Source organism: Peromyscus leucopus, chromosome 12, assembly GCF_004664715.2.
Source record: "Peromyscus leucopus breed LL Stock chromosome 12, UCI_PerLeu_2.1, whole genome shotgun sequence".
NCBI classification, from domain to species: domain Eukaryota; kingdom Metazoa; phylum Chordata; class Mammalia; order Rodentia; family Cricetidae; genus Peromyscus; species Peromyscus leucopus.
Window position 1 is genome coordinate 57,210,362 of NC_051073.1, and position 20,115 is coordinate 57,230,476.

Below are 20,115 nucleotides of genomic sequence, written 5' to 3' on the forward strand. Positions count from 1 at the left end.
TAGTAACCCATCCTTAGCTTTATCCAGTCATTCTTTCCACCTGTTTTCTTTTGCTCTTGCATAGCCAGCCCTGTATTGACTCCATTCGGCCCCCGCCTACTTTTCTATCTTGTAGTACAGATGAGAATACATAAGTGCAACTATGCCTGGTGGTGGTTTTATCTTCTCTGATAGTTGTGTAGGTAGAGGTTTAGACACATGTTGTTCCAGGGTACCTGTGTCCCAGGAGCTCTAACTACCCTTTGCTCTTCATGACAGCCATATGGGGCTGAGTTCAATCCTCAGCCTCAAGGAAGGGAAGCATTTAATTAGGACCATTGTGAGGGCAAAGCTCAGAGAGAGCTGTGTTTTCGACATGGCTGTGAGTCACTGGGAGACTCCCTTCTCTGATGACCTTTAGAATTGTTAGTCATCACACATGGGCATCACCCAAACTGCCCTCACTACAAAACCACTCAAGTGGATGAATTATACCTCCAGAAATGGCACTGAGTTTAGAGGGTTTCATAGGGAAGATTTGTGTCAAATTTTTATAATAAAAACGTGAGGATAATTGTCAAACCACAGAACTGTCCAACTTTTCATTGGTCAAATACATATAATTACAGTAAATACATACAATTACAGTAAACCAAATAATGTTGCTGTTACTACTATTATGTGTGAGTATATGATCTAACCCACATCATAAAATACCTTTTGACATACATAATAACAAACACACATAGACAAAGACAGTCAAATAGATGAAAAGAATAATAACTGGATGAAATCAAGAAAAATAGGATAATATAAAATCTTGAGTTAAAAAGCCTTTAAATATAATGCCCAAATCAGAAATCATTAAGAGCTATACATAATTGACATGAACAAACAAAACTTACAGGGTAACTGAGAAACCTAAAGGGTATCTGAAAAAATAATTGCAACATACACGATGCACTAATCTCAAAAATGTATCAAGACTTCCTCAGGCTAACTTGTAAGACAACACACACTGCCACTTAAAGAAAATTGGCCAAGAACATGAAAGAAAATATACTGTGGTGGGTCAGATGAGAAAGGCCCCCATAGGCTCACCTATTTGAATGCTTGGTTCCCAGTTGCTAGAACTGTTTGGGAAGGATTAGGAGGTGTGGCCTTATTGGTGGTGGGCTTTGAGGTTTCAGAGGCCCACATCATTCCTAATCTGCATTTCCCTGTGCCTCATGCTCGTAGATCAGATGTTAGATCTCAGCTACCATTTCAGCGCCATGCCTGTGTGTCTGCTGTCATGCTGTCTGCCATGATAGCCATGGACTCTAACCCTCTGGAACCATGAACCCAATTAAATGCTTTATTTTATAAGTTGCCTTGGTCATGGTGTTTTTGTCATGACAATATAAGCAATATAAAATTAAGACCTTTGCTAATGAAAGCTTGTAACTGACCAAAGAAACAGAAATTTTTAAAAAATTAAAGACTTTTTAAATGCCTTTTTATCTCAAGATAGTACCTAAAAGTGAAGATAAATGGGGACTTTCTTACACTGTTCCAAGAAGCAATCATTTCACATCTCTGAAATGCTCATAAATCAAAATACTGTAAAATAAACATAGCCTTTAGCCACAACTTTAAATTTTAAGATTTTTTTTTTTACCAAGGAAATAATGAGTATTTAAAGTCCTACATTTTCTGCAACATTATTATAATGATAGGAACTTTTTTAGTGACCTGAATTTTCAACCAGGAAGATTATTTCAAATTCATAAAGCAGAATACAATAAATCCATTAAAATTATGGTGTGAATAAGCATAGTTATCCCTCTGTATGTGATATGTACATGTTCATGTGGGGTTGTGAACATGAACATGAAGGTACACGGGCATGTGGAGTCCAGAGGTTGGCACTGAATGCTTTCTGTTGGGAGCCGTGCAGCCTAGTTTCAGATCAGTAGATGAGTGCTTGTCCATTGAGTCTCCAGATGAGGCAAAGCCCACGGGGACAGTCTCACTCGGCAAGGACCAATGGACTGCAGGCTAGCGCAGAACACTGCTGGGACCACACAGCCTGCATGCTCTCTTCTCTCTCGCAATATTGATGATTTTCTTGGCAGTTTAAGAGTCATTTTGTCAATCATGCTTGGGACACATATAATCAATCATCCCTGGAAACTCCATTTTTTTTGTTTGTTTTTTTCTCAAATATCTTCCCTTAAAATTCCTTGGGAGCTGATGCTTCTCAGGTGTCTTGTCTGAGGATGCCAGCTGTCGCTCCAGGCCCCAGGAGCTGTTCTGATTCAGTGCTGACAGGATCGGAGGCAGTTCACCCCTATTTCTGTAAATATGTTTTGGACGACATTGTTCTTGAAGATGTCTGCCTATGTCAATCACCTTTAGTTTTGTAAAGACAGGGTGTACCTGGCTTGGTATTTGGCCAAGCTAGCAAAACGATAAATGTTGTTTGGGGTTTAAAGATGTTTTGATGTGAAAGTTGGGGCAAAAAAACATACTTGACATATTTGTTTTGCTGGAGGTTAATGTTGGAGGATGGGAAAAACTTGTTTGTTAGTATGGAAAACACATGCTTGTTTTTGATGTATAAATAAAGACAGCTGGAGCTACATGGGCTCACCGCTTGTGTGAAACCCATCTGATGGTCGGACCATTCATTTCTTCTCGCCGACGCCCCTTCCCCATCTCAGGACCTGAACCCAGGCTGCGGCTAGACCGTGGCAGCTTTCCTTGGTCACTCCCCACCTTATTTCTTGAGACAAGGTCTCTCATTGAACCTGGAGTTCACTGGTTGACCAGGCTGGCCGCCCAGTGAGCTCAAGGGACCCACTTGTCCCTGTTCCCCAGCACTGAGTCACAGACACCAGCTGCCACACGTGGCTTTTTATGTGGGTTCTAAGGATCCGAACTTGAGTCCTTCTGAATGCATGGAAGGCAGCTTAGCAAACTGAGCCGTCTCCTCAGCCTCATGTGTACCATTTCTAAGGGAAAATACCTGGTGTAAGAGACACTGTGACTCCAGTCCTGTGGAGTGACATGCAAAGAAGCAGGAGAGCAGGGTTTGCATGTGTTTGATTCGTGCTGAAACTGTCCTCTCCATAGTTCCTGAAGGAATGATTCTACTACAAATTGTTCTGTGTCTTCCAGTGAGCAAGGGGCTAAAGGAAATATGGGTGGTTATTCTCTCTCATAGCTACACATCAGTCTTGTTATCAGACTAAAATTATGAATGTTAAAAGCAGAAAATAATTTAGAGCAAACGTCATATGACTGGCACTTTGGTCCTATGTTTTCAGGTTTCTTTTCAAGCATTGGTTATGCAGCAATCATGGTTTTTGTTTGTTTGTTTGTTTTTTGTTGGTTTTTTTTTTCTGAGACCAGATAGAACTAATCCACCTTAAACCCTCCCCAGTAAGAAAATGCTTTTCTCATCCAATACTACTCTGGCTTGTTTGAGTGAGGCAGTGTGGCTAAGGAACAAAACACAAACAGCAATGCCAACCTTCTGTTCTTTTTTAAAAGATCTATTTTCACTTATGTGGATATGTGTGTGCCTGTGCACATGAACGCAGGGGTCCATGGAGGCCAGAAGAGGGTGTCAGATCCCCTAGAGCTGGAATTACAGGGGGTTGGTTGGAAGCCACCAGGTGTGGAGGCTGGAAATTGAATACAGGGCCTCGAGAAATGCAGGACGCGGTCCTAACTGCTGAGCCATCTCTCCAGCTCGACTTTGATTCTTTTATAGAAGGAAATGACACAGGGTGATGTAAACGAAAGTAGCATTACTTGTGAGCACCGGAAACGCTAGACACATCTAAGGAGGTAAGAGCAACTGGACAGGATTCCTCAGCTGGCATGAGAGAGAGCCCAGATGCACCTAAGAGTGGGGTGGAGTCAGTCTGGTAATGGCCAGGAGGAAGAGGTTTCCAGTGGTGCCCGGAGGTGGACAAGAACACGTGGGCAGCTTTGAAGGCGCAGTGAGTGGGGGGACATGGACCTTATGCCGAGTGCTTCCTTAGGCTTCCTTACTCCGCCATTGTGCTTACAGATTCCCAAGGGAGCACGCTCTTAACGACATATGCCTCTCTTTGTAAAGGTGTCATGTAGGTGCTGGAAGGAGATGAACTGTAAAATAATAGTAAAATCACCCATACCTTACCACCCAAATGGATTCATGTTAATATCTGCTGAATATTCTTCCTAAAGTTGAAATTCATATATAATTTGTAAAAATAAAGTTGTCTCAAATCAGAGAGGTTATTGTGTAAGCTGAGCTCTTCTGTTCGGTTGCAATTTGATGTTTTTCATCTTTAGCTTCTAGGATTGGTCCTGACATTTCATGAGTTCTCATAAACATTTGTTGAATAAATGGCTAAACTTATTCCCATGGTACTGTCTTTCCATGGCTTCATTTTTAACCATTGTGTAGAATTCTACTGTGTGACATATCCCAATTCATCTAACCAGACTCTGGAACACTGAAGAGGAAAAAGGCATTCAGAGGGACATGGACATGCCATACGGTCCCCTTTCAAAGACTAACTGCCTCCCATTGTCAGCCTTGCTCAGGAATTGGCCTCAGCTTTGAAAATCTGTTTCCTTGGGTGACCCCCGCTTAGACAGGCCAAAAACCTCAAAGCTGCCAGGGCATGGCCTGAGGTTGTCCCTCCTTTGCTGTGCTTGAGTCCCTGTGGGTACGGATCTCAGGGCACTGCCTAAGAAGCAAATTACATACTAATGCTGTCCCTTGAGTAAGAAGAGCTTTGCCTGTGGTGAGATGGCGCTAATCTGTGAGGAACTCCCAAGTCTATTGATCAAAGTGCTTAGTCCTTTCTAATATGACTGCCCTTCCTAACCCCTCAACACCAGGCTAAACTAACCATGTGCTGCTGTTTACCCATTAAAAGCAATATTCTTCATGTGCGACTCATAGTGGCCCTGAAGGAAGGGGCAAAGAGAAGGGAAGAGAAAGGAAGGACCTAGTTAGATATCAGATAATTACTTGTTCCCGTCTCTCTGCATTTCCCCATCTATGTTTCTAACTTGCTTCTCTTTTAACCAGTTGCTGTACCACTCACCATATGAACATTATTTAAGCATTGACTGTCCTTGAGAATATAACCTGGGGTCACAGAAACTGAGCCTGGCCCTGACCCTGAGCAAGTACATAGAGAAGGAAGAATGAGCAGGCTTCTTTAATACGCAACCGCTGAGAACTTAATGGTCTGCTCAAGTGAAAGAGCATCAGCGAAACACAAAATTCCCGAGTTTCTATTCACGGAGAAAAGCTGAACTCTCCATCAGAGATGTACATTCCAAAGCAGCAGAAATCTGCTCACAGCGCTTCCTGCTCAGCAGGGCAGGTTCAGGCAGCATCAGACTCGGCCCATGTGAGATGCCTCCTCCCAATCACAGACCACCCTTCCGTGGGACTGGAGCTCCAGAGAACGCAGTAGGGTAGAAAAGCACCTTGGGCTGCTGTGCACCGCAGAGTGAGTCGGTGCAGCCCAGGGTCGGGAGGAGAAGGGAGAAGAGACCACCGGCAGCCACTATGTGAGTACAGGAACTTCTCAGGGAAGCCTGCTGAGCTCTCCGCTCTCCTGGGAGCAGGGAAGTGGGATTGGGCGAAAGGGGAGGATATACCCCAAATGGCTAGAGTCTGTCCCTTTTGTCGTTTGAGGTCTTGTAACTCTTCTGGGAAATGTTCTTTCGATAATTACCTGTGCCTCTTCGCCTGACAAGAAGTTCCCTGTTCTTGTCAAAAATCATTTGGTCTGACAAGCCTTGAAAGAATTTGTGAGGCAGTTTCTTCATGCGTCTTCCCTGCAAACAGTTCTGCTTTCATCAGTGTGTGGTCTGGAATAAGTCAACAGATTAGTTTTTATCTAATCAAGGCCACTTTTAGGGACCGATTTTTACTGTTCGCCAATGAGTCGACCCACCAGGATCTGCAGGTCCTCGATACGCATATTTTTGTTCTAGTAGTTTTACACAAATTGTTTCAACTAACACTGGTATTATTGGTTATTTATACTTCTATGATTCTGTTTATAAGCCTAAATTTCCATTTATCAGTAGCTTTAGGTATTTTTAAGAACATTTATGAATTTTTATTAATTTTAAGGTCCTTATAAAAAGTCAGGGCAATTGCTTGTGGACTGTTTCTTGCCGAGTAGAATTGATAAGCACAGCCGGAAGAAGACACTGTGTTTCTCGCCTCTGCATCATTTCATTTTCACAGGTAACACGGTGGCTGTACTTTTTCTAGTTCCATGAGAAAGCAGTTCTCCTCTTCATTAATCTTCCTAATAAGTGTAAATATGCTCCCCCGACCCCTTACAGCACACTGTTTGGCTTTCTGCTGTACTAGGCTTACAAAATCAACTTATCAACTTTCCTATATTTTTTAACTATGTAGAAAGGCTCATAACCATTTAGACAGCAAGAAAAGTTAGGCAACCCGTAGACAAAAAAAAAAAAAAAAAAAAAAGTAAGTGAAACATCAATTTTTTTTTTTTCCACTTTTGCTTACATTCCGAGCAACAGCATAAATCCATGGCAGAATCAGCTGGGCCCTGCTCTGGAATCCAGGCCCGATGGCTGTGCAGGCCGCCCAAAAACCCGATGAGCCAGCCAGTGCTGCCTACCAGGGGCAGAGACCACACTGATGAGGAAGGCCCCTGATTTGTCTTCCTCTCTCTCTCCCTCTCCCCACATCCTCCCTCCCATTTTCTTAATCCAAATTTCTCTAGCATGAGTTTGAGGTGTGGTTTGTGTATTCTCCGGTGCAAGAAACTTGAGTAAGAAAAGGAAGTAATGAGCTGGAAAGACAATCTCATGACGGGTAGGTGAGCCTCACCTCTCTTCTGCTCTGAACATCAGCTTGTGCGGTGAGCAATTGTTTTTAAACCTATTCAACGTGTCTGGAGCTATCAACACCCTGGGTGTGAATAACTTCATAAGAAAAGAAAAAACTTAATGAACGCACAAGAAAAGAAAAGAAAATACATTTTTAACCTCTAAAAAAAAAAAATCAGCACTTCTAAAAGCAAAGGTCCTCCCAGGGTGTTGAGCAATTAAATCACGGAGGTGCTGGGTCACTGGGACTTGTTCTTCATTAGGGTGGGGCCCCTTACATGGAAACCCGTAAAGGGAGGCACACAGTCAGCCGACGGTGCGGTCACTGTTAAGTGTGCACAGCCATTTCTCTGCTCTCTGCTACCTGACGCTTGTGTAATTCATCTCAGCCTGCCTATTTCCTTTCTAGTACGGCCAGGTAAGGAAACTGAACATATGTGAGGGAAATGGTATGTGAGAATAGTGTGGGACGTTTCAGAAAGTCACAGTTGTGAGCCAGTCTCTAGCACTGTGTGCTGAACGGAATTCAAGATAAGAGGACATCTCACATCTCTGGGAGTCATCTATCCAGAGAGAAAGACCCAAGCCACAGGTGTGCCTGTGTGTGCGCGCTCTCTCTCTCTCTCTCTCTGTCTCTCTCTCTCTCTCTCTCTCTTCTCTCTCTCTCTCTCTTTCTCTCTCTCCTCTCTCTCTGTCTCTCCCTGTGTCTCTCTCTCTGTCTCTCTGTCTCTGTGTGTGTGTCTGTGTGTGCCTCTTTCCCCTCCTCTCTCTCTCCGTCTCTTTACCTTTTCTTTTTGTCGTCGTCATCGTTGTTTTATGTTTTGTTAGGTAGACACTCTGCCACTGAGCTATACCCCCAGCCTTGTTTTGTGTTTTGAAACGGTGTCTCTCACAGTGTTGCCCGGACTGACCTCTAACTCAGAGCTCTCCTCTCTTGGCCCCAGAGTGATGCAAATGCAGACACGTGCCACCACACCCTGCCTGAGACTCCAGGCTTGACCAGGGAGGTTTGTCTTTTTAAGTCGTACTTCCTTCTGGGGTCTGTTTCCTTCTGGGAGTACCTTTCTTCTCCTTCTGACGATCAGTAAGAAGGAAGATCTAACGAAATCACTCGCGATGAGGCATTGCTATTGATAGCTCAGCAAACTCGCCATGATTCTCCTGGAAGTTTTTGCATTTTCGTCAGGAGCCTAGGAGTGATTCTGTATCTATGGTGTCTCATGAATTAGAGGGAAGAGAGGAGAAGATGAGCAGGAGAGGAGGAGTGGGAGAAGGTGGAAGGCTCCCTCTGGTGGTTTTGTATACAAGATTCCCTTAACTGTGAGAATAAAATCAGGTCAATGGCAGGGGAGTTAAACGCCTCTCAATTTTAAACGCCTCTCAATTTTAAATATAAATGGAAACATCTTATCTTGAAAAGAAGAAATATTAGGGCCAGTGAGATGGCTCATCAGGTAGACGCTTGCCTAGCAAGCCTGATGACTTAAGATCAATTCTAGAACCCATTGAAGGAAGAGAGAACCAACTCTCTCAAGTTGTCCTCTGACCTCCACACGTAGGTGATAGCATGCACACACCCATATTCACACAACACACACACTAGTGCCTGTGTGTGTGTGTGTGTGTGTGTGTGTGTGTGTGTTGATCTATTAAGAAGAGCTTGATCTTAAGGAACTAGATTGCTAGATTGTGCGATTTTGGCTACCAGCATGTCTGACATCTACACAACAGGTCAGCAGCCTAGAAACTCAGAGTTGATCATGCAGATTGGAAACTCAGGCTGGGTTTCTATGTTATAGTCTTAGAAAGTACGCCACTGTTTTCACTTACAGCCTTCAAATGGCTGGGGAAGGCCTTCCTGAGCTACTTTATTTAAAATCTACTGACCTTGCAGGTGCGGTGGTACACACCTTTAATCCCAGCACTTGGGAAGCTGAGGTGGGAGAATCACAAATTCAAAGCTAGTCTGGGATACACAGTGAGACCTCATCTAAAAAAAATAGTCTACTAATTTAAATGTTACATCTGAACAAAAGAATTTTCATAGCAATACCTAGACTGGTATTTCAAGGGATGAAAACATAAAAATAAAAAACAAGCCAAGACTAGGCACCATGTCCTACCCAAGTTGATGCATAATATTAGCAAGCACAGGAGCTGGACGGATGGCTCAGCAGTTAAGAGCACTTGTTGCTTTTCCACAGGACCCTGGTCAGGTTCGATTCTCAGCACCCACATGGTGGCCCACACGCTCCACTCTTGTGTCAGGAGATCTGACATCCTCTTCTGACTTCAGAGGGCACCAGGCATGCATGTGATACAGACAAAATGCTCACCCACATAAAATAAATAAATCTTCTTTAAAATTGTTTAATTAACCCTAATAAGAAGTTTATTCAATACTTCTTTATCAAACATGCGAAGAGAACAATTTGTGTAGCCTGTGTGTGCGCCTGTTTGTGCTTTCCCACTTCTTTCTCTTCTTGGAAAGGTAAGACATTCATAGTGTCTTTTAAAACATAACTACCAGGGGGCTGGAGAGATGGCTCAGTGGTTAAGAGCACTGGCTGCTCATCCAGAGGACCTCAATTCTATTACCAACACCAACATGTCCATTCACATCAGTCTGTAACTCCAGTCCTAAGGGATCTGACCCTTCTAGACCCTGTGAACACATAGAACACAGACATACATGCAGACAAAACACCCACACACATAAAATAAAAATAAAAGGTTTTTAAAAAGCTAAAAATAACTCTCACAATAGAACTTCATCAAACCTTTTGGCTTTAATCCAAAACATGTACTAGTCCACTCTTTTCTCCAGGATTTGTTTAGTTTGGAAATAGGGTTTCACATACCCCAGGCTGGCCAGGAACTCACCATGGAGTTGAGGAAGATTTCAGCCTTTGCTTCTCCTGCCTCTGCCTCCCAGTGCTGAGATGACAGGCATGTGCCACATCTGGTTTTATGCGGTGCGTGGAATGGAACCCAGGGCACTGGGTGGATGAAGCAAGCACCCTACCACCTGGGCAGCATCCCCAGCCTCCAGGCATTTAGGAGGAGCCTTCACACAAATCCTGTCTCCTTTTCCCTCCGTACCAGGAGCACATCTTTTCCCAGATGCCCTTCTAGTTGTGTGTGGCAGAAGTAAGTTCACTTTTCCGTTGTCCAGGAACAATTTCTAGACATCCTCCATTGACTCAGGGTCCCTTTGCAGAGACAGTACGCTGTCAACATCTGTTGTGGCCAGGGCTTTCTGACTCCATAAATTCTTTGGGTGACTGTCTTCTAAGCTTAGGGATCTGCTTACATCTTTCTTTTCTGGTAGTCCTAGAACACTGGTTTTGGACAAGAGGGGGAGCTGGTACGGGGTGCTCTGGGGTCACAGACTCCCTACTCTCTTCCAGCTGAGGAAGCACCACTTTGAGCTGCTCTCATATATTAGAGTCCAGACTGAAATCGTGTATCTTCATTTCCTTTGAAATCACGGCTGTGCTGTGTTGTGTTGTTTGTTTTTTAAATGAAACCACTGCTTTTGCTGCCTTCAGTGTTTCCTGGCTTGTCAGAGCTCATCTGACTGCCTCAAGAAGCTGAGGCAAAAAGCCAAGAAAATTAATATCGGCCAGACAACCAATATGGCCTGAGACCTTTGCATAGTCTCATTTGATTTTTGCAGAACTCTTGATCCTGGGCCTTGTAATTCTCCTTAACAGATAGAGCTTAACAGGAGTCCTGGCGTCCCAGAACCAAGTGATCAAACTAAGAGTCAAGTCAAGATCTAGCCAGAGCCCATATTCTCTCTGCTCCTCCCCATTCCTTAACCTCGTCTGCAACAAGCTCTAGGCAAATCACTCATTCACACGTTCAGTTACGCGCTCACTTCTTCAAACGAATATCTATGCACTTTTTCTCTTTATTCAGAAAAATGCCGGAATGCCTCCTGTGTGTCAGACACTATTGCCCCTCAGGGAGCGGAACAAGTATAACAGAAAGCAGTGCTTTCCATCGGGGAGCCTCTTGCTGTAACACACAGGAAGTCCTACATGGGAAATACTAAGAGTAAAGGGTTTGCAGGGGAGTGCGGTTCAAGAAGGACACTGAGGGAACATGGGGAGTGAAAAGTCTATTAGAACAGTTATTGATGCCGCAGATAAGCAGGCAGAGGCAGCAGCATGGTGGAGCCTCGGAGAAATGTTCAGGCCCCAGGATCAGAGACAGACAGCATCGCAGGGTCTCTAAAGAGAGGAATCGGGGACCACATGGCGGAAGTGGGGTCTCTTTTTATACCCATCTGAGGATGTGGGAGCTTTCAAAGCACAAGCCTGAAGCCAGGCTCCCTGGAAGGAGGCAGAGAAGGCGAACAGGATGTGTAGCCACCAATACCTGCCTTTAATGTAAGCTCACATCCCAGGTGACAGATCCAGGCACCTGGAAGTCTGTCCGTTAGAGACACACAGACAGTATCCTTGTAGGGTTCCCGCCAGCATCTATAGAAGAGAAAGAGCTGCTGCGAGCTATGCCAGCCTGAGCAGCAGCTGGATTCTAACGTTACGTTCTTACAGAGGGGAAGAATGCAGAGACAGAAAGCATCCCCTGTGCGAGAGAAACCTCAGAGGTCATGTCTACATCACTACGGTCTGAGTCAGAGGGCTCAGCAACGGCCAGGGCACAAGGGCAAGCGTTAACTGGGCAGGAATGCTGATGGAATGTACAGACACCCTCCCTGCAGACAGACGTGCAACTTGGTACCTGACACTAGCCACACCCCAGCACAGCTAGGAGGCTTTTTTCTCTTCTCCTAGTGAGGTTTTTTTTTTTTTTTTTTTTTTTTTTTTTTTTTTTTTTTTTTTACCTCTTCAAGCCAATCACAGAAACAAAAAGAATCACAAAAGGGTGTGAGTGGGTGCGAGGCCTCCAGTGCCCTCTGGCAGAGTAGCTGAGCTGCCCATCAGGGACGAGGAAGTGCATACAAGGCTGATTCTCCTTGACCTGGGAGTCCTTAACAGTAGGACCAACCAGTCATCATTAGTACCTCCTTCCTATGTTCCATGGGTCTCTAGGGCATTAAACATAACCTTAACCCAAGACCCTCTCCTTTCCAAACATCCCCTGGTCATCATTAACAATGTCTTGTTTGTAAACCGTCTTAGTATTTGATGATCATAATAGTCCTGTGAAACAACTTGTATTCTACCCATATTATAAATGAGGAAATAGACCCGAGGAAGATTGGTCACTGTTCAGAGTAACTCTTGACAGGAAGGCTTGACTTTGAATCTGGCATCCTGCCGCCTAGTTTAGCGTGCTCAGCATTAGACCACAACTACCGGACTATACCGTGACCAACAGGAAGCTCGCATTTGGCTTCCTCTAGACATTTATGGCTATGAGAGGGCTGCCACAAACACCTACTTCATCTAAACAGGAGACAAAGCCAGGCATCGTGGCACACTTGGGAAGCCGAGGTGGGAAGCTCACGTGTTTGAGGTTAGTCTGGACGATCGCCAAAGACCCTATCTCCATGAAAGAGCACGCAAGTGGCTGAGGAAATGCTGTCAAACACCGGTCTCCCACTGACTTCACTCTGCACCCTTTATCTCCAGAAAGTAGAAGGGAAAGCTGTGGGTTTGGAAAACATCTGTAAGGGCTCCTGGATAACAGTGGGAAAATATTAGTGTGTTAATGCCCTGTGAAAAGGCTACGGCAAGAAACTAGTCAAGTGTTCGAGGGGAAGCCTGGCATTTCTGACCTTTGTCAAGACAGGCTCTTCTGAACAGAGAAAACGTATGTGTTCTCTTTGTCCCCAAGTTGGCAAGGAAGCTAGACAGGCATTCCTTTTTCTACTTAAAGTGTTAGCGTTGTGTCAGGGCTGCTAAACTCTGGTGTTAAATAACTTAGAGTCAGGATGACTTGGATTTGACTCTGGGTCCTGGGCTTTCTGGCAGCATGGCCTTGAGCAAATGAGTCTCTCCGAATTTCTTCATTGTCAAGATGGAAGGGAAAAGGTTCTCTGTCTAGATCCTTAAGGAGTATGTATCCTGTGAAATCTCAACAATAGGGATGCTCAACACAACACCACCAGTGTGGATGGGGAAATCTCCCAAGGCCCCACCCCTAGATGCAGAGCTGTAGGCAGTCAATGGCTGCTGAGAGAAAGAAAACCCCTTTTCTCTGTGGCCAGCCCCCAGATGGGTTATCCAATCCCAAGTGGTCAACCCTAAATACAGGTTCATAGGAGTAACACTAGATGGGTTCAGTAGGGGTGTGTGTGTGTGTGTGTGTGTGTGTGTGTGTGTGTAACAATAATAATTATAGAAGAGGTCATAAATTTGAGAGGGAGTAAGCAAGCACAGGACGAGTTAGAGGGGAGAGGAAAGGAAGTGTGAGTGATTGTAAGTACAGTACTCATGCATGAAACTCTCAGAAATGCAAAACATTTAAAAATTTTAAAAGGAGTGCAGCCCAGCCAACACAGATTTTAACCCACTGACTCTCATTTCAGACTTCTGACCCCAAGCTGTCAGATATTATATTTGTAAGATTGAGGAAATCTGTTACTATGGCAATAAGAAACAAGCACAGATTTTTTTTTTTTTTTGGCAAAAATATCCATTTATTAGGTCTATTGAGAAGATGAACAAAAGGTACTTGACAGAATAGAGAACACTGTGCGGGCTGGTAGGCGGCAGCTTGCATTCCTTTTGGTCATTTTGGAAAATAAGCATAGTTCTCTTTAGAACAAAACAGAACAAAAATAAAAGGATTTATTTTTAATTTTGTGTCAGGGAGTAGAGTGGTACATGCACAAGCATGCAGGTGCCCTTGGAGGCCAGAAGAGGGCATTTGGATCCCCTGGAGCTGGAGTCACAGGCAGCTGTGGGCTGTCCAACCCAGGTGCCGAGAACTGGACTCTGTAGGAACGGTACTCACTCTTAACTGCCGCCCCTTCTCTCCAGCCCCAAGACACAAGCGTGGCTCTCTGGGTTGCTATTTGAAAAATCCGAAAGAGACAGCAAGTTCAGTGCACCCTGCCTATTGATACAACTCTTTGTCAAGCTGCCAACCCACAGGAGGGCTCCCACCCCGCCAGCATCTCCTACCACACCACAGTCTAGGTTCCTCCCAGGTTCTTCTTGCCCAAACCAGCCTCCTGCCTGCCCCCTCCCTTCTCTTCTCCATGCTGGTTGGCATTTTCTCATCCTAATTCTGACTCTTGGAATTCTCCCGTGTGGTGCTGATCTGTCGTTGCCTCTTTTTCCACCCGGCTTTAGCCAGGAAGCCAAACAGTAACTACCCACTCCTAAAGCTCGGTGACAAAAGCATCTTTGGGAAATCATTGTCAGTCACTGGGGCAACATCCCTTGCTCAGGACCTGGAAGGATCCCTTCAGCTTCCTTCTGGACCAGTTAAGACCCCTTATTGCACCTCCACCTGGTCCCCTTCCTTTTTCTCCGCATCCCTCAGAGCTTTCCCTTAATTAGCACCGGGTCCAGTGAATGTGCTTTTTAAATCCATGTTGCTATAGTCCCCCTTTAGAGTCCCTGAAAGAAAGAAAAAATTCTCTGTCCTTTGAGCCCAACGAACCACTACCAAGAGACGGCTGTGGGACAAATGGTTACAGAGTCAGTCAGTACACGGTTGGTCAGTGACAATGTTGAACTTGGCCTCTCCAGATATTTGCCCTTTACTCTCTGTTCCTATTATCCGAATTTCTATCTTTCAAAGTTGGGTTATTTGTGTGTCGGGTTTAGAGAGCAGCCCAACTGGTCAGGATTAATGTCCGTGCATGCCAATACTGAACTCTACAATGTAACTGATCCGGCTGTACCAGTTAGGTTCTTCCCGGCGGAGCCTTCTGGATGCCATAGGTTCTACCCTTCTGATGTGGAAGAATTATTCCAGATAAATAAACGGCATCTCTAAGCAGAAACTCTGCAGGGTGGGTGGTGTCGAAAGATGGTGTAACAAGGGCCCAGATTCTTCTGTTCCTTTGACAAACATTGACGGAGTTTATGTGCCAAACCCTGAGCCAAAAACACTCATACATTTTTAACTCCTTAAATAGCCACGGCCTTTAAGGTAAAAAGAAATGGAAAAATATTTAGTAATTTAGTTTAAATTACTTAGGCTATTCATACATTATAGTACAACAATGGAGTTAACATTTATCAAGGCCGGAGTCGTATAAAAGACTTGGGCTGAAGGAGATGGCTCAGCAGTTAAGAGCACAAATTGTTCTTCTAAAAGGCCTGAGTTCACGTCCCAGCACCCACACCAGGTGACTCACAACAGCCTCTAACTCCAGCTCCAGGGGATCCAAAGCCTCTGGTCTACACAGGCATCCACACACACACATACGGCATACACTCACACAGACACATACACACACCTGACTTTAAGAAGGCAAACATGAAGGGGAGAAATAAAACAAGCAAGACGCTCCTCCCAGCAGTTCTTGTCCACAACCCAGGAGTTCAGTCAAACTGGCTGACACGCTATCTTGTCTTCACGTCGCTCTTTAGAATCTCCTCCCTCACTGGTCCTCTCCTTGGAATGCCTACCGTGCATCTCACTTTCCCCCTTCACATCCTCCTCTCCTCTCCTGATCCAAAGGCTGACTCTATAATCAGCTAGGCTGGAGTCTTTCGCACCCAGACCCCACTCATGTATTTAGACATCTACTTAAGTATTATAGCTACTTGAGAACTTAGCTTCTCCTCTAGCACAAAATCCTAGAATGTAACCATCTTCCTTATGCATCTTTACATGCCCCAACATGCACTTTTGTTATTTAATACCTTTAGACTTAGAATGGCAATTGGTTTAAGTGTCAAGGGATGTGAACAGCCTTTCTCAAGTGTCTCAAGGGCAGAAGCCAAACCGATTGACCCAAACACTTAACCTTGTGTTCCTTCCAGAGGATCCTCAAGGAGACAGAGGTCCGTGTTTAGTTGCATCTGGCATAAACAGTATAAATAGTGTCTAGGAGCTAGTGTAAGCTGCAGGGAAGAGTGTGGGCCTCGGAGTCACACAGACCAAAGACGCCACCGTATCTGCTATCGCTGGTCTATGTGGCCTCAGAGGTACTGCTTTATCAGTTAGTTAGGTTTTGATTTCCTGGTGTGCAAAAGAGCCTCCTCCTCTCCCACACTGTTGCTCTAGCTGGGTTCTGAGAATCTGGTATGTATATGAGGTTCCTAGAAGAGTGCACAGGGGAGCTAAATATCCCTCTTTTCTCTGCATGTCTCCTATATAACAGAAAACGTTGTTATGTGCAACTTATGTCTTTTTTAGCATAACAAAATATTTAACATCTACCCACAGGCTGTAGTGATCTCAGCCAACTCTTTTTGTTTCCCTGTGGCTGCAGATGGCCTTGTCCAAGCATGGCAGAGCCTATACCAGGGACTATCAGTGTCTGTCAGCCTGGTCATCACCATGACAGACCTACTTTTTGTTCCCCTGGTAACCTTGAAGAATAATGACTCAGGATAATGACACTGGAGTCCTTCATACCCTAAGGACTCCTGATAGGCACTGATCAAACTCTGACAGCCTTTATTTTTATAAAGGCCTTTTTTAAAATCTTTATAAAACTTCCATGATTGCTGACCTCGGGTATCAAATTTCTACCATTACTAAAAGCTCTCACAACTTTGATTTGGTTGCAAAAGAGGAAACAGGTGACGTCATGACTTGGTGATGGTGTAGACATTGAAGCAATATTTGCTACCTGCTCCCATCAAACTCTAACGCTCTTAACTGTGTCCTCAGCTTGTGGGAACTCCTGAAGATGGCCAAAGATGATTCCACTGTCCGCTGCTTCCAGGGCCTGCTGATTTTTGGACATGTGATTGTTGGTGTAAGTCATAAGTAGTTTTCAAAAAATCATATTCTTCTTGTAAGCATGGTTTTTAGATTAATTAAAAGTGAAAGTTTAAGAAAATGATATAATTACTGCTCCCCTTTATAGCACCTTCATTTTAAGAAATGTGGTAAGAAATATACTCACTAGAATCTTAAAATAGCCATATATAACTACCTATTATGACAGAACACCATGATCAACTTTAAAATAGATATTTCCTTTCCAATTTTAAGACATAATGAATTTAAGAGTCGTGTTCACCATGGTCAACATCCAAACACACCTGCTGAACATTCCTTTATGCTTCTGTTCAGTTTCACGTTGGTTTGACTTGGGGACTCTGTTATTGAAGGTGCTGGGATAGACGTTCTTCTGTACGGAGTGTGAGAGTGTCTCAGAGGCCAAGCTGTGTGGGCATGAGGGTAAGGGAAGAGCACTAATCAAGGAGTCAAGAGAGCTGGTCTGTGGCTCCGTTCCATTTCTGCCTCTCTATGTACAGCTGTGGATGAGTCATCATCATTTGGGACCATGATTCCTCACCCATAGAATATGAACACTGGGAAGACAGTCACTAAGATCCAGAACCACTGTGACAATGGCCAGGACACTTCAAGTATTACAACAGAGGAAGACTTGCAATGAGACAGGATATGGGGAATAACTTTCATACAAGAAAGTGCTAAGTGGGTCATATCACAGGGGCTTGATGGATGGTCTGAGATTACCTAAATCTTTTCCCAAATGGCAAACAGACAGAGTTATATGTGGAAGAAAGCATCAAAGACAGAGGGTATATGAAGAAGGAAGCAAAGTACAAATAGTTGTTGGATCTCCTGGCAATGAGGAATCCATTGCATAAAGCCTCTGTAAGGGAAGGGACTTGGCTCTAGAACGTACCCTGCCCCCATCCCCTTCCCAGTGCTCTGTTCTTGGCCACCAGCCTGACAGATCCATTCATGGCTTGTTTCCAGATGTGTGGCATCGCCCTGACGGCAGAGTGTATCTTCTTTGTATCCGACCAACACAGTCTCTACCCACTGCTTGAAGCCACCAACAATGATGATATCTACGGGGCAGCTTGGATAGGGATGTTTGTGGGCATCTGCCTCTTCTGCTTGTCTGTTCTAGCCATTGTAGGAATTATGAAGTCCAGCAGGAAAATCCTCTTGGCGGTAAGACCTTACAAGGCTCTGAGGTGTAGCCTCAGTTGATAGAGTGCCAGCCTAGCACACATAAGGTCTTGGGTTCAAACCTTAGCACCATATTATCTGGGTATGGTATTGCACATCTACAATCCTAGCACTCTGTGGGTAGAGGCAGGATGATCAGAAATTCAAGGTAATCCTTGACTGCGTAGCAAGTTCAGGGTCAGCCTGTGTTGCAAGGGACTCTTCCTCAAAACAACAACAAATTCTCTGCAGTTGTTTTCCTGGGCCGATTTTGCTGAACTGTTTCTTCTCCATTGAGCACAGAGCTTTGGTGTGCACTGAGCGAAGTGGAAGAAGAGTCCCAGGTAAGTGGTTAAAAAAAAAAAAAAAAAAAAAAAAAAAAAAAAAAAAAAAAAAAGGAGATCCCCTGTTGCGAGATCATCCATGCAGGTTGTAAAGATGCCCTCCATGATTGCAAGTTCAGGTGCCAGTAAAAATAACTGAAAACAGAAACACCTGTAGGTGGTCTAGTGACTATGTGCACCAACACATTCTTCTCCAGCTACCGTCTGTATGTGCCCAACATTCGCAGCCAGGAATTATACGAGCAGGGGAAAAGACACAGGCAGGGGGGAGCCTTTTTGTTTGATTTTGTTCTTCCCTTGATAACAGCTTTAAGTATTAAGTATAAAGTATACTAGTTTTAAGTATTGTTTTAATATTAGTCAAATATTGGTATGTTAAGATACAAAACAGACATGAAATTTTCAAAGCAAACCAGAACCTTCCTGAAGGCTTTTGAGTTCAAGGCCTACGGTTTTTGTGCGATGGCCCGGACTTCCCACGCTGTCACTGGGTCTGCCGTCCAGGAACCCTGGAAGACCCTGAACAGCACCATGGGAGTGACCCAGTTCACACCACCCTGTGGTCTCAAGCCACTCACTAGATCACGCTCTGCCTTTGCAAATGGAAATGGTAGCCAGCAGGGAAGAAACTCACTTGGGTCTAGACCTCCGCCTTGTGCTCCTGGGCCCCAGGCCATCAATTTATGCCGTTGTGACAACATGCATATACACACTCACCCACCCACCCCTCTCTCCCCCTGAAGTCAACCTCCTACCCTGAGTCCCACTTCTATAGAAGAAGTTCGGCCGCTTAAGGGACTTTGCTAGTTCACTTCCCTAAGGTAAAGCATTGCCTTAGCGCCTGGGAACACAGAATATTTACCTTCTGTGACTCCTTTGGGTGAGTTAGTTCCAGGGCAAACACACCTACTCTGAGAGAGCGGGGAAAGGCATGGAGGGGGGAGGGAGAGAAGAGGGGGATCTTCCTCAAGACAGCTAGCTTCCACTGCACCCTGGGCTCCTTCTGGGCCAGCCATATGTGTCTGACAAATCAGAACTGAGCCGGGGAAGAAAGGCAAGGAACAGAGTCCTCTCTATGGAGCTGAAGGAGAAATGCCAATACCAATGCCTCCTTTCTGTCCTAATTGTAGAGGAGGATCCTGAGGATCTGTGAGGGGAGTCACCAAGGCTCTAGACAGGAAGCAAGGGCAACAGCCAGTATGGGGTTGGGGGGTATGGGTCTCTGTTGTCTCAGAAGGCCCTTTTTACTGATTTTTTCACAGAGGTGATTGCGTTTGTTTTGGTTTGTTTTAGGGCCAGATAGTGAAAGCAGCAAATGGCCCTGACCTTTGAACCCACAAAAACCCCACAAAAGGGAAGACAGCTTCCCCTGTCTTCTCCCACTGACTCCCATAGTCCTTCTGCACAAGAAGGACATAAGGGGCAACAGTGCATGTATAAAAGTGTGCAAGGCAGAGATCAAGTTCTCACAAGAGACTGACACGCACTGAAAGGCATCCATCGCTGTTCTGCTGTTTTCCAGCCAGACACTGAGGTCAGGGCTGTGCAGAGCCGGCCACCCACAGTGGCTCGTCGCCTGCGCACAGTGTAAGCAGCGCACAGAGAGCTCTGCTCTGCCCTCACCAGGGGTGGTGTCACACGGGCCGGTGACAGGAGCTCACCAGTGAGTCTCCATGCCTGAAGGCTGCCTGCTTGTTACAGCTGAGCCTGGGTAGGAAAGACACAGGGCATTGAAGGTGTTCTGTCGTCTTTTCCTGGCTTCCGTAGATCTACATTCTCAGCAATCCAACAAGACAATGACTCCCACTTAGATGAGATTTACAATGCTTGGTGTCGTGTATGAAGCACCAAGGCTGTCTTGCCAGTCACTGGGCGTGTG

At 44.9% G+C, this 20,115-nt stretch overlaps 1 protein-coding gene across 2 annotated transcripts in view; it reads left to right on the forward strand.

Moving 5' to 3' along the window:
- The first annotated feature begins 5,407 nt into the window (after positions 1–5,407).
- The window catches only part of Upk1b (uroplakin 1B), a 28,524-nt gene continuing 13,816 nt past the window's right edge, over positions 5,408–20,115 (forward strand). Inside the window, exons 1-3 of one of the 2 annotated variants that reach the window (XM_028881583.2) lie at positions 5,408–5,547; positions 16,630–16,717; positions 17,695–17,895. In XM_028881583.2, the coding sequence (XP_028737416.1) occupies positions 16,649–16,717; positions 17,695–17,895 (270 nt within the window). In that variant the 5' untranslated portion in view covers positions 5,408–5,547; positions 16,630–16,648. Of the gene's footprint in view, positions 5,548–12,236; positions 12,343–16,629; positions 16,718–17,694; positions 17,896–20,115 lie in introns of those variants that run through there. The other variant, XM_037209756.1, reaches the window with a different exon arrangement.